The sequence below is a fragment of the Drosophila bipectinata genome, chromosome XR (assembly GCF_030179905.1).
Source record: "Drosophila bipectinata strain 14024-0381.07 chromosome XR, DbipHiC1v2, whole genome shotgun sequence".
NCBI classification, from domain to species: Eukaryota; Metazoa; Arthropoda; class Insecta; order Diptera; family Drosophilidae; genus Drosophila; species Drosophila bipectinata.
Genome location: NC_091735.1, coordinates 23,825,087 through 23,839,316, shown reverse-complemented (window position 1 = coordinate 23,839,316; position 14,230 = coordinate 23,825,087). Strand labels below are relative to the sequence as shown.

At 32.5% G+C, this 14,230-nt stretch overlaps 1 protein-coding gene across 1 annotated transcript in view; it reads right to left on the bottom strand.

Moving 5' to 3' along the window:
- The window catches only part of N (neurogenic locus Notch protein), a 46,618-nt gene that overhangs the window by 24,196 nt on the left and 8,192 nt on the right, over positions 1–14,230 (bottom strand). Inside the window, 1 exon segment of the mRNA XM_043213070.2 lies at positions 3,666–3,756. Within this exon segment, the coding sequence (XP_043069005.1) occupies positions 3,666–3,756 (91 nt within the window).

Here is a 14,230-nt window from a genome sequence, read left to right as displayed (position 1 = left end):
AAAACGTAGAGCATAAAAGGGTTTCCAATAAAAAAAAAAAAAAGAAAAGAATGTAAAATGCAAACGGAAAGCACAATAAATATTCGCTACGCTTTTGGAAAGCACTAAAAAAAATTTTATAAAAAAATTAAAAGTAAATAATTCCAATTTCAAGAAACTATGCTTAGAACTTCTTTCGAAGTTCTTTGAAAAACATTAATTTTCAAGTTTCTTAAATATTTTCTTTATTTTTAAACCCAAATATTTTTTTTCCCTTTATTCAAGATCTCCTCCTTGGATGGCCTGCACACTTCTTTTGTATTTTTCCCTCCTTTTTTTCAGTTTCTTTGGGAGCCAGCTTGTGTAACACAGAAAAGCAATCAGAGCAGGTTGCAAACAAGTTTTCAGTTCGAAACTTTTAAACATCCAAAGGATGAAATATATATATATAAGGTCTATATATAATAAAAAATGGCTGCCCCAAAAAATGTGTCATCCCGATTTTGAAAGGAAATGAATTTTCCTTTAAAATGAATTTTCATTGTCATTTCCTTTGGATTTTTTGAAAAATTTCGACCGTAACTCCATGTCCAATGGGCTTAATGATCAGTTAATTAAAGTAATTGCAGCTTGGAAATAATGCTTTTTTTACCTTCCCCTCTTTTTTTGTGTGTGTGTGTTGAAGAAAAGAAAAGAATAAAAGAAGACGTTGGTAGAAGGTTGAAGAAAAGAAAAGAAAGCAAAAAGAACAATTTCAAGTGCAAACCGTGTGAGCGAAGAGTTCAAATAAAAAACGTAAATTATTCTGGATTGTTTTGAGAGAGTGTATAAGTGTGTGTAGTGTGTAGAAAAAAAAATTAGAAAAAGAAAATTAATAGAAAGAAGCAGCAGCACTAAAAAGTGCAATTAAACAAAAGACTTAGGCAACGAACTTGAAATTATTAGAGAAACCTTTTTTATTTTCTCACAAGAAAGTTAATTCACTTTCTGGCTTAAGAATTTAAGAAATTAAATATATTTTATAAGGAGATAAATATTATTAAAATTAAATTTAAGTTTTTACAATTTTTCTTAGCTTTCTCTGTTATTTTTAAAGCTTATACGTTTTTTTGTTTCTTGGCCAACTGACTCATCAAAAGGCCACGAAAATAAAAAGCAGTTAGAGCAGCGATCGTTTTGAACATCAAACGAAAATTTCCGCCCAAGATATATCTCCACCAGACTCAAGTAGAAATGTGGCTGCTCATTAACATGTCATAAACCGCAAAGTAAGAAATGCTTTTTGTATAGTTTTTTTTTTCATCTATTTTTTTTTTAACCGTTTTTCTTCTCATTTCGCCATATAAATCAAATTCATTGTTCTGATCGAGACTCATATAATTGAACACGAAAAAAATAGAAATAAAAGAGAAGAAAAGACATGACATTTGACATGGATAAGCCACTAACACAAATGGACGTTTGTCGTGAAAAACTGCATCAAACTGTAGCAATCAAGTCAATTAAACAAACAAGAAGACAGCCAAAAACAAAAATACAGAAAAATCCAACTCTCTGATCGTAAAAGTTGGCCAAAATAAGAGAGAGATACGGGAGAAAAGAAAAGGAAACATAATCATTGAGCTCTGAACCAGAGCAATTCCAAATCAAGACAATGTGGTAAATGGATCAAACATGGATCAACCAAAAAAAAATACGATTCGAGGATCCGATCCGATCCAAGGCAGAAAGAGAGCCCCACTAATAGCTCAAGCTCAAGACAAAAGTTCAAAGCGATCTTATCGCCTCGCACCGAAAAAAAAAAGAAATAACAGAGGAAGAAAAAATACAATCCCGATCATGCAGAAAGCCAGAGAGAAAGAGTTGGTATGATAGCATCTGAAAGAGAAGGCTATATATACACATGGCCATTGGCTTGATCGTGCCTTTGATGATCATCACAAGAAAAAAAAAAAAAAGGAAGGAAAAAAGACTTAAAAGCAAAGACACTAAAGAGAGTTTAGAGTTAAAGCTAAGCTTTTATGTAATTGCCCAAAGATACCATAGTTGCTGAAGAAACGGAGATCGTTTGACATGTGTAATCTCAGCTACCAAAGCTGAGAAGAATTGGTCAGAAGAAGAAGAAGAAGAAGAAGCCTTGTTTAGAAAACGGTATTTATTTGTTAGCGGTATTTAACATGAAAATACTGTTGAAAAAATGTTTCTTTTTGAGACTTTACTTTATATTGTCCTTAATATAAATACTAAAAAATACTAAAATAAACTTTATAATTTTTTAGGCCCTAAAATCTAAAAGAATCTCTTCAAATACCATCTTAAAACCCCAACTGATCATCAGGAAATAACTTGAACATGACTCTGTCAACTGGAATGCAATTCGATCTGTTTTTTATGGTTTTTATTACGTTTCTTTATTTTTTATGTGAGTTCTTGCAATGATTTTTAATTATGCCAGGCCATGTCTCCATCTCCATCCATTTTGTTGACCGTTTTTTTTTTTAACTGACTTTGGTATCTCTGTCTCTTGGCCCGCTTCACAGACTCGTAAAAATTGTTGACGACAGTCTGTCAAAATATATGGATATGGATATATATATGCGCTGTGATCGTTTTAACCCGCTTCCCCGCCCGAAACCCAGCGTCTTCTGGGACATGGACTCTCTATTTATAATAACTCAACCAGAGTTATGCGTTGCGTACGTGCCGTTTGTTTTCGGCCGCATTTGATTTATTGCAGAGACAACAAAAAAAAAACCGAAATAGACAAAAAAAAAAAACAAATAAAAATACGTCTAAATAAGACAACATAGAGAGGGTATATATATGTAGAAACCCCGAAAACGAGGCGAAACGAGTGAAAAATCATGCGAAACCCCGTCCAAGGCACGAACTTTTAAAGAAAAAAAAATAAAAATACGGAGACGGAGACTCCCAGAGCCCAGAAGAGACTTGAGTCGTTTTTGGGTTCAAAGCGATTTGCCAGGAATGTCGCTCGACAACGAGCCCGATTTGATTTGATCCACAGAAGACACAGGAGGAGATTGCAAACTAAAAACTCAACTCAAGGCTCGAAAGGCTCTTAAAAGTAATATACACAGGGAAAAAATTAAAAAAAAAAATATTAAAAAAAAGTTTTTGGAACTTTTCTTTAAAAAAAGTGTTTCTACTGCTGAAGCTATTGTGAATTCCAGGGCCTTAAGAAAGAAAAAGAAAACAAGAGCTTGGTTATAAGTCATATCTATTTATTTATTAATTTGTAGAGCTTTTTGAACCTTTTTTTCTAAGGTTTAAAATTTAAAAATATTTTAAATTCAATTCTGAAGCTCTCATGACTCTTTTTAAAAATTTCTAGTATTTTTTTTCTTTATTACTTTTATTTTCTCTTTCAAAAAATCTCCTTTGAATTTCTCTCAGTGCCTGATTCAAAGAAAACACATCCATCGAAGATTGTGCGGGCGCTTTTGTCTGGCCAGTTTTGAAAAACTTGCCTCTTTCTTATTTTTTATTTCTTCCTCCTTTGTCTCACTTCCCGTCTAGACAAATTTCAACTTAAATTAAAAGTCTGTATAAACAATTTCTTGGATGCCTTTTTTTTTTTTTTTGTTATTCAAGAGTGTCCTTGAAGTGGTATGTGATTGACATATGCAAAATCGAAGATGTGTTATGAAATATATACAGGTACTTACGCGCAAAAGGTTTTGCCATTGTTTTTGGTGATGCAGGTGCCGCCATTTTGACAGCCCACGCTCGTACAGGAAATGGGCACCAGGGCTGTATCTGAAAGGATAATTAGAGAAGAGACTTTAATTAGAAAATATTTAATTTAAAATATATTACTAATATGTACTAACTCTTATATCTACTTGGATCTGGCCAACTTGTCGCCCATTTATGTCTACTTAACATGCCACATTGTTGCAGAAAACGAGAAGAAGACGACAACAAGACAGGGAAAACATTCTGCTTGTTGCTTGTAGCTTTGTATGGAGTATCTTTGTATCTTTGTATCTGTAAGATGCCTTTTAAGGGCAAACGGGCGGCATGTCAAAGTCATCATTGTTGGTTCTCTCTTATTTTTTTTTTTTATAAAATACAACTGCCAATCACAGACAATAAGTTCACTGCACTTGAACTGGCCAGCGTTGCAGAAAATATATATTCTATATAATATTCCATTTTTGGATAAGAAAGTCCCCCCTCCGACGAGTGTAAATTGAAACTTGTGCAATGAAATCAAATAAATAAAACAAATTATGCTTATTCCATTGAAAAAAATTCAAATACAGTATGTATATATGTATATCTGACACAGAAAATTAAACAAACGAAGCCGCAAACAAGCCAACCTCTGAGGTTCTGCGGTTCTGAATTTATTTGTAAAGATATATGTGTGTGCTATATGTTTGCTAATTGGGCGTGTGGCGATTTCCTGCCCCTGCTAAAAAAAAATATATATATATATATTATAGGAGACGCGAAACCTAAATCAGCAGCTCTCGGTTCATTTTCGAGGCGACGACAATAAGTTTTGATTGCCCCCGTCAAGCTTGGAGATAAATAAATCGCTTTGTCTGCCGACACAGCCATGGGTGGGGAGGAGGGTTTAAAAAAAAAAAAAAAGGAGGAGGGAGGCACTACCCCTTAACCCCTTACCCCCTCGGGCAGGGTACAATGAATCGCCACTGTGCCTTGCATACACAAATAAAAAATCAAAATTAAAGGCGAAAAAGGCTTAGGGAGTTAGGGAAAATGCAATCGATTTCGGGAAATATTTTTTTTTATTATTTTTTTTAAGGTTTATGATTGAATAATATTTGTTTTTAGCTATTTAGGGTCATAAATATATTTAACTTGAAGTTTTTTGATAAATATAATGTAAAAAATGTTTTAAAAGAATTTTTATAACTTTTTAAATTGATTTTAAAGGAAAATATATTAAAGGCTTTTTATAGAAAATGTTTATTAAGAAAATATATTATTAAGATAGTATTTTGGCAAAAATAATGCCCTAAAAATATTCTTCCAGTGTGTCTGTCCGACTCCTTGAAACATTGATGATCGATGGCTTGTGGAAAAGACGTGGCATAAATCTCCAAGATACAGAAACTCATACAAATCCACGATATATGCAATATATGGAGAATAAAAATGGGGGCCTGATTAACAGGCTAATGACAATACATAAATAAACCGATGAAGAAGGAAAATAAATAATAAAAAAAAACAAAAAAATTTATAAAAAAATATATAAAACTCTGTATTGAGTCACAGACCGTGTGTGCATAATAATATTGCAGAAATTTATGAGGTTGCAGTGGCATGCTCTGCATTTGATTGTCTTCATTTGCTCACTGACGTTGTGGGTTTTTGTGTGTAAACTAATTGACCTCAATTAGTGTAAAAAAACAAAAAAAAAAATGAAATAAAATTATGCAAAAAAAAAAGGGGTGAAAGAAATAAACCAAATGACATAAATCTAAAATAGCAATCATAAAATGTAATTGCCTTTGCAATTCGAATTTTTATGGGATAATTTTCTTTATTTTACAAACGTAAAATAGTAAAATATTTATTTTTTTATGACTAATTTTATTACATGATTTATATTTGAAAAGTTTTTTTTTTGAGGATTTTTTAGATAAAAGGATTATAATATTTTTAAAGCCATTTTCGCTTCAATTTTTTATGAGTTTTTTTTTAGAAGAAATGAATACATTTTTTGTATAAATTACTTCCTTTTGTAATTTAAAAATTTTTCTATTAATTCTATATTTTATGCTTTAAAAATTCTTTATAAATTTCTATTAGAAACCTATTAGAATTAAATATATTTTTAGTTTCTAAATTTATTTGAAATATTTTTATACGTTTTCTATACTTTTAGGTAAATAAAATAAAAATAAAGTAAATTTTAAAATATTTTGTACTTTTTTCTAAAATGAATAAAAGTACAAATTTCTTAAAAAAAAACCTGTCTCGCTTGATTAAACAATTAGGCAAATAGGTTTAAATAGGTGTGGTTCCCATTTAATTAATTTGCCAGAAAAAAAATATAAAAAAACCTTTTTAAAAAAAAAAAGTGTGAAAGAGAGGTGGGCATGGCTGTTACAAAGAGACAGCCAAAAGCCACTCTCGCATCAACAAGCTTCGGCGCTTAAAACGCTTCATCGACAGAGCGTGAAAAGATTTTTCAGTTTTTTTTTTCTAATTTTCAGGTACTAGCTTTATTTTTTTGTCTGATTTTTTTTTATTGCGTGTGATTTAGTTCACATGTAAAATTAACGTAGTTCGTTTTTTTTTTGGTTTGGTATTTATGCGGCTTTTAAGCAGACAGCGATGCCTGCACTGCGAACAAATGAGCTGTTAATTGCTTGACTTGGCCTAAACCGAGTTAAGACCTAATTAAACCTGCTCAGCGATATGTGTAATGGAGATATGTAGTTAGTTGGATGGTTGCTTTGCTTAGTTAGATGGATGGATGGTTAGATATATGGATGGTTGGTTGGTTTCTTGTTTGGTTTTTTATTTTTTTTATTTTGACTTGCGGGGCGGAAAATCGAGTCACGACATTTTACAATCAACGATGAAAGCAGGCGTGACTGTGACTTGCAAATATCCGTGATTGTGATCGATGAAAATGACAGGAAATCCCACTAAATGTTGCAAGTAATAAAACCAAGTTATTTTTATTTTTTTCTTAGTTTATAAAGTGGATATTCAAGGCAATGAAAAAGTGATTCGAGGCTAGGAAAATGGAATAATTTTTTTCCTTTTCTTTTGCAGTTTTGCAATTTTTCTAAAAGGTGATATACGTATCACCTATCCCATAATTATTTCTATAATTTTATAAACCTCATAATTATTAAACCCCAAACATAAGCCCTATAAAAAATCCTATTTAAAGCTCATAAAATAAAAAGACATAAATGCTTCCCTTTGTGATAATTACATCTTGTCTAAAAATCAATTAACATACATTAAGATTTTTTTTGATTATTAATTTTTTTTTCTTTGTCCAATTTAATAACAACAACAACCACAAAAAAAAACCTCAAGCCCTAAAGACAATAATCAAGTCAGACCCAGTTCGGCGCTTATCGAATTTAAATTTTTCGCATTACCGCATTAAACAGCAACAAAAAGTAATATGAATTTAAAACAACAATGGTATAACAAAAAAAAAAAGTAGCAACGCTATCAGCATAATAAGCAACAACAGCTGCGACAACTAAAACAAACAACCAACAACAAACACACAACAAAACTAAAAACAAGAAAAACAGCAACAAAAAACCAAACCACGGCCAAAAATTTCTCACGCTTTTCTCTAGCGAAAAAAAAAAAATTATAAACAGAAAAAAATAATATAAAATAAATAAGCAAAAAAAAAATAAAGAAACATATCAGCAAGAATGCCACCCAATGGTACAGAGATTTTAATTTAAACAAAAATAAATAAAAAATTAAATTGAAAACCAAATCAAAATCAAAGCTTATGAGAAAATATTCAATATTTTTCAGATAAATATTTTCATTGAGATTTCTTTTCAATTCTTCCTTATATTTTTTTGATAAAAAATGCTACTGAAATATATAAAGAATTATTAAATCCCTGGAGGGAGGGGTGTTATCTTTCTTCCATAAAAAAATTATTATTCCCGCAGGCTTCCCGCCTTAGGCTTATCAAAAATTTTAAAATTTTTTCTCAGGCTTCCATTCCCTAAGACTCTATTTTTTTTTTTTTTTTGTGACTATTTCGTCAAGAATTGCAATTAGAAATTTATCACAAAATAGTTTTAAAATTAGGTTGCTTTTATTTTGTAATAATTCTATGCTTTTTCTAAACTATACTAAGTATTATGTTAAATGCAAGATAAATAAAATTTTTGCGACGCAAAAAAATTTAAATGCATTTATTTGTGATAAGCATTTTCCAAGCCATAAAATAAAATAATAAATAATAAGAAGAAATAATTCTTTCAACGATCAACGACCCATTCATTAAAAAATACAAAATTGTTCATCAATTGTTTACAAATTACTGCGTGGGTGTGTCGTTTAAAAAAAGAGCAATAAAAAAAAAATAAATATAAAAAAAAGCGCGGGTGAAGTATATAAATACTTTACCTACATAAATGTAATGTTAATGGTAGAAAAGAATGGAGAATAAACTATACAAGTGGGGGGAAAATCATAGATATTTTTGGATGAAAAAAAAAACATGTGGAATAATTAAAGAAAAAAATTAGTTTATTGTTTGAATTTGCGAATTAAAATATTTAATATTTTTAATATATATTTCCAGTTATTTTTTTTTAAATGATTTAAATATTGATTTTAAAGTCCTGTCCTTCGTCACCAATTCTAGCTAATTTTGATTAAATTTTTTTTGTAAAAAAATGGCTTTAAAAACATGTTAAAAATAAAATTCATCAAAATTTATATTTTAAAATTATATTTTTTTTAAATGTTTTATTTTATACATTTTTAAAATTAATTTTTCCATTTTCTAGTTTAAAAGTAAGACAAAAATACTCCCCAAAAACCTATTTTATTTTGTATTATTATTTTGACCACAATTGTTCAAGAAGCCGATAATAGCCGAGGTGGCCAAAAGGGGGCACCGCCAAAAGGGAGATATATGGTGGCATGCAGAGGCGTTGTAACAGCAGAGGTAGAGGCAGCAAGAGGGGACTGGGGGCAGGCAACAAAATGCGGAAAGATTGTAAAGTGTTAATGAAAAAGTAGCCGCAGCTCGCTCGCTCGATCGTCTGAGAAGAGGCGGTTGGAGCAGTGGGGCGTGGCATGGCTAGGGGGGGCTGGGGGCAGCCAAGTCGTAAAACGAATAAACGAGTGTGGGAACCGACGACAAGCCAGCAGCAGCAGCAGCAGCAACAGCAGCGGCAGCAACAGCGAAGCAAACCTCTTTCTTTGCTCTTTTTGGGTTATGTGGCATGGAATTTTTGTTGCCACCCCCCTCCCTTTCTTTCTTTGTAGCTTTTTCTCTTTCTTCTATTGTATATCTAACTCTTTCTATCGTTTCTCTGAAGCGCCTGAAAGCTTTTGATAGATTAATAGGCCACTGTCGTCGGTGATAGAAAAAAATAAATAAAAATACAAATAATAAAATAGAAAAAGAATATATATATCTTTAAAAAGTAGTCTGTAGGAGAGTAACACCCTCCTTTTTATAACCCCACCCCTCCTGTAATTTGTTGCATGGAACTATAGAGGGAGGAAGTTTGTGGTTTTTGTGGTCTTTATAAAAAAAAATTGTTATTGCAACATATGTTGAAATAGATTTCGGATTAGAGGGATATTGTTAAGGAAACTGAAAAATATATTTGTGGGTTGCGGGCCTGGGAATGTGGTTTATGGTTTTGTACTGATTGATGGTCTTGTTGTTTTTTTTTGTTTGGAATTTTAAGCAAAGGCTAAAATAAATCTCGAAAAAAAACCTAAATGTTTTCTTGAAAAGTGTATGATTTTTTTTAGATTTTGGAAGCGAAATTATTTAGTAAAAATTTAAGGTAAAGGTTATATTGTATTTTTTCTGGTAAGTTTTAAAGGTCTACTTCTTCTAAACAAATACCAAAAATAATACTCATACATCGTTTGTAGAATTATAGTTTATAAACACCTTGTTCATATATTTGTTCTTAAATTTTTTTTAATAATTTCTGAAACAAGTGAACCGCCAAGTGAAAAAATGAAGAAAGAAAAATGTTCACAGTTGAGCGACGTTTTCCACTTGATGATCGTCTTGGTCTTGAAGTCTTCGGGTCTACCAGTCTTCGCCTTTCTTCCCTTGTATCTACATACATTTTCTTTGCATTTTGTATCTTTTTTTATTCCCCGGTCTGTGTTCACATGAGAAGCTCAGATGATTAGCATAATGCTTAACCAAATGAAAGATAATATTTATGGAAAATAATTGACCTACCCTACGGATGTAATCGAGTGCATGATGATGATGATCGCAGGGGTGGGGAGGAGGTATAGTGGGCGGGGTTGGAACAGCCCTTTGGAAAAATATACAGCTGCAGATGTAAGTATTCTATTTTATATTCCTCCTCCTGTTTCCTTTTTTTTTTTTTTTTTTTGGGTAATTGAAGTGCACTTGAAAACATATGCGACACTCTCTATATGAGAGAGAGAGGGAGAGTGCACTGAGAGTCACCCTCATTTTGTTGCCCTCAGAGTTCAAAAGGTCGAGGCTGAAGAAAAATGCGCGCCAAATTTTAAAAACAACAAAAAGAGCAGGACGGGCAGGCAGGCCACGCAGGCGCACTAACAGATACTCCCAACAAACACACAGATACAGAGATACACATAAACATATAGAGAGAGAGATATACGGATATTGAAGTTTTTAGTTCCCAGCAGTTCGCCGCACTAGTGCATGGGTGTCGAATTCACTATGCCCCTGGGGTAGACGAGTACCCACCAGTCAATACCTAAGACATGTATTTCAGAGGCGAATTTAACTAAGGTATGTCATAGGCGGTGTACAATCGTCACCTCTTCGTATACCAATGAGTATCGAATTGGGGTACCCAAAACGAGTACCCAAATACATACTACTAAGGGACATCGATTTAGGTACGGAATTGGGTACTCTATACAGTATAGCCACTTGGGTATCTACCAAGGGACAGCGATTTACATACCCAGAAAACAATTTTTTTTTTCTTATAAATTTTTGTTTTTTATTATATATAAAATTATTTAATATAATAGAAATACATTTAATTCATTTTTCAAAATTTATAAAATTATTTTACTTCTCAGAAATTCACAGAATTACACCATTTTATTTGGCTTTAAAATACTTATGTGTTACGTGTGCAAAAATTATGTGTGGTTGTTGCTGTTGTTGTTGTTGTTGTTTGAGGCATATTTCCATTGCCGCCATCAGCAGAAATTACATCTAATATTATAAAAAAAAAAACATTATTAAAATTAAAACCAATATTTTTTTTAAATTCTTACCAAGTAGTGATAAATATACAATTTCGCGATGTTTTTAATGACTTTATACTCCATCATTAAGGAATCGCTTAGCATATTTTTTAAATTTCTGGCAACTTCACCAGGGCTGCAACAAATGCCTTATAATTGACGCCTGAAAATAAATTCTTTTCTCTTTTGCAAACCATAATTATAATTATTACCTTTTTTATCCTTTTTTTATCACTGTTTCACTGTCACTGTTTTTAATATTTATTTAGTGTTTTTATTATTTATTTATTATTTACCACACTTTCACGTCGTGTCACCAAATATGCTCAAGTTATACTGAAGCAAAAATCAAAAAAAGAGAAGATTTTCGTTTGCGCTTTGTGGTGGTCCGACCGTCGTACCCAAAAGGAGTACCAAAGTATATACTCGCATCTGTTTAACTGCTTCTAGCAACAAAAACAAACAATTTACTGCAAGTCCACTTTCTAAGCGGTCATTTCCTTTAAATGCTAATTTTCGTTTGCGCTTTGTTGTGGTGCGACCGTCGTACCCAAAAGGAGTACCAAAGTATATACTCGCAGCGTTATACAAAAAAGACATGAAGCAGAGAGTACCCAAGCCGCTATACCAATAGTAAGCGATATGGGTACCCACAAAAGAGTACCCAAATCCATACCCAAAAAGAACTATTGCCACCAGCCGAACTGCTGGGTTACAAGAGACCACACACTAAAGGGTTGCTTTGCTGCTTCAATGGCATATCCATAAAAATAATGGCATATGAATGATATTATATGAAGTCCCTACCCAGCAGTTCGGCTGGTGGCAATAGTTCTTTTTGGGTATGGATTTGGGTACTCTTTTGTGGGTACCCATATCGCTTACTATTGGTATAGCGGCTTGGGTACTCTCTGCTTCATGTCTTTTTTGTATAACGCTGCGAGTATATACTTTGGTACTCCTTTTGGGTACGACGGTCGGACCACCACAAAGCGCAAACGAAAATCTTCTCTTTTTTTGATTTTTGCTTCAGTATAACTTGAGCATATTTGGTGACACGACGTGAAAGTGTGGTAAATAATAAATAAATAATAAAAACTCTAAATAAATATTAAAAACAGTGACAGTGAAACAGTGATAAAAAAAGGATAAAAAAGGTAATAATTATAATTATGGTTTGCAAAAGAGAAAAGAATTTATTTTCAGGCGTCAATTATAAGGCATTTGTTGCAGCCCTGGTGAAGTTGCCAGAAATTTAAAAAATATGCTAAGCGATTCCTTAATGATGGAGTATAAAGTCATTAAAAACAGCGCGAAATGTATATTTAGCACTACTTGGTAAGAATTTTAAAAAAATATTGGTTTTAATTTTAATAATGATTTTTTTTTATAATATTAGATGTAATTTCTGCTGATGGCGGCAACAACACATAATTTTCGCACACGTAACACATAAGTTTTTTTAAGCCAAATAAAATGGTGTAATTCTGTGAATTTCTGATAAGTAAAATAATTTTATAAATTTTTAAAAATGAATTAAATGTAATTCTATATTTAATAATTTTATACATAATAAAAAACAAAAATTTATAAGAAAAAAAAAATCTTTTTCTGGGTATGTAAATCGCTGTCCCTTGGTAGATACCCAAGTGGCTATACTGTATAGAGTACCCAATTCCGTACCTAAATCGATGTCCCTTAGTAGTATGTATTTGGGTACTCCTTTTGGGTACCCCAATTCGATACTCATTGGTATACGAAGAGGTGACGATTGTACACCGCCTATGACATGCCTTAGTTAAATTCGCCTCTGAAATACATGCCTTAGGTATTGACTGGTGGGTACTCGTCTACCCCAGGGGCATAGTGAATTCGACACCCATGCACTAGTGCGGCGAACTGCTGGGTAGCTACCCTTCTCCCTCTCCCTCTCTCTCTCTCTCTCTCTCTCACTCTGTACTTTAAATAAACTGAAGCATTTAACACTTCCGGCAGACAACAACAACAACAGCTTGGACAGCGTGTGAATGTTTAGTTTAAGTTCCAAAGAGAAAAAAATAATAATAGTAATAGGATCTATATTCGATTCATATTTACTTAACAAGTCTGCTAATTTTTTATTTTCTTTCTTGGTTGTCACCAGCAGAGAAAACAGCGTCGGATAACCGTTCTTTTTATGCAAATGCAAGTGCTAAGGGAAAAGGCAAAGAGAAAGATGCATCCGTAAGATACATAATCACAAGCTTAATCAATGCTAAGTGATCGCTTCAACTGCCGTTTTTCCAGATAAAGTTCAAGTATGCTGCCCTACAAAAAAAAATACAACAGGTACAAAGATACAAAGACTGCATCTTAGAGATATCCTCATAGCTATGAAGTTAAGAGTTCGAACTTTGAAGTGAATTTTTTTGAAATTTTCTCAATTTTTAAGATTCTCTTAGAAAAACAAGATACTTTATCTTAGCAAGTATCCTGTAGGCACTGTGTTAAGGGTTCGAGCTCCAAAGAGTAACAGTTTGTTTAACCGTAACAGTAAAGAGTTTGTAAAATATACAATATATTTTTTTATATTTTTTATTTTTATTTTTGAGGTTAATTTTATAGCTTTATAGACCTTTTTATAGACCTTAATTTCTATATTTTTAATTTTTAACCTTTTTTTTAATTTTCTTATAACTTTATTATAAAGTTTAGCCTTTTAAAACCCCTAGATTCTTCCCAACTACTTCAAACCAAAGAAAAGTATCTTTTCCCTTTAACAAAGTATCTGAAACCCCGCTCCAACTAACCACATCCTTATTAACCAGCATCGTATCTTGAAAATACTCTCATTTATAGATTTGCTAATGCATCTTAAATGGTTTTGTGAAGGATACTTATGAGGTGGGATGGTGGTGGACCACCCTGAAAGAATTTGTATCTTTATTTTTTTTTTTGGTCATATCATCCCGTATCTGTGGGATATCGAAGACCGCAGATTATGCAAGCCAAAAAGTATCTATGCCTCACTTGAAGTCAACCACTCACTTGAGCTTCACATTTCTTCCCGACCCCCACCCTCCTTTTGAAGAACCCACCGGAGATTTGTGAGCCAGAAGACGATGGAGATGGAGAAATCAAGAGAAGAAGGCAGTAGAAGAAGAAGAAGACCAGACCAGACCAAAAGTCCAAGCAATTTCAGTTTCAACTTGAGAAGAGAAGACTACGACGACGCTGAGGATGAGGAGGAGCACACGATCGGCGACTGTCGTCGATCCGCTCAAGTGTATATAATGATGATTGTCATTTT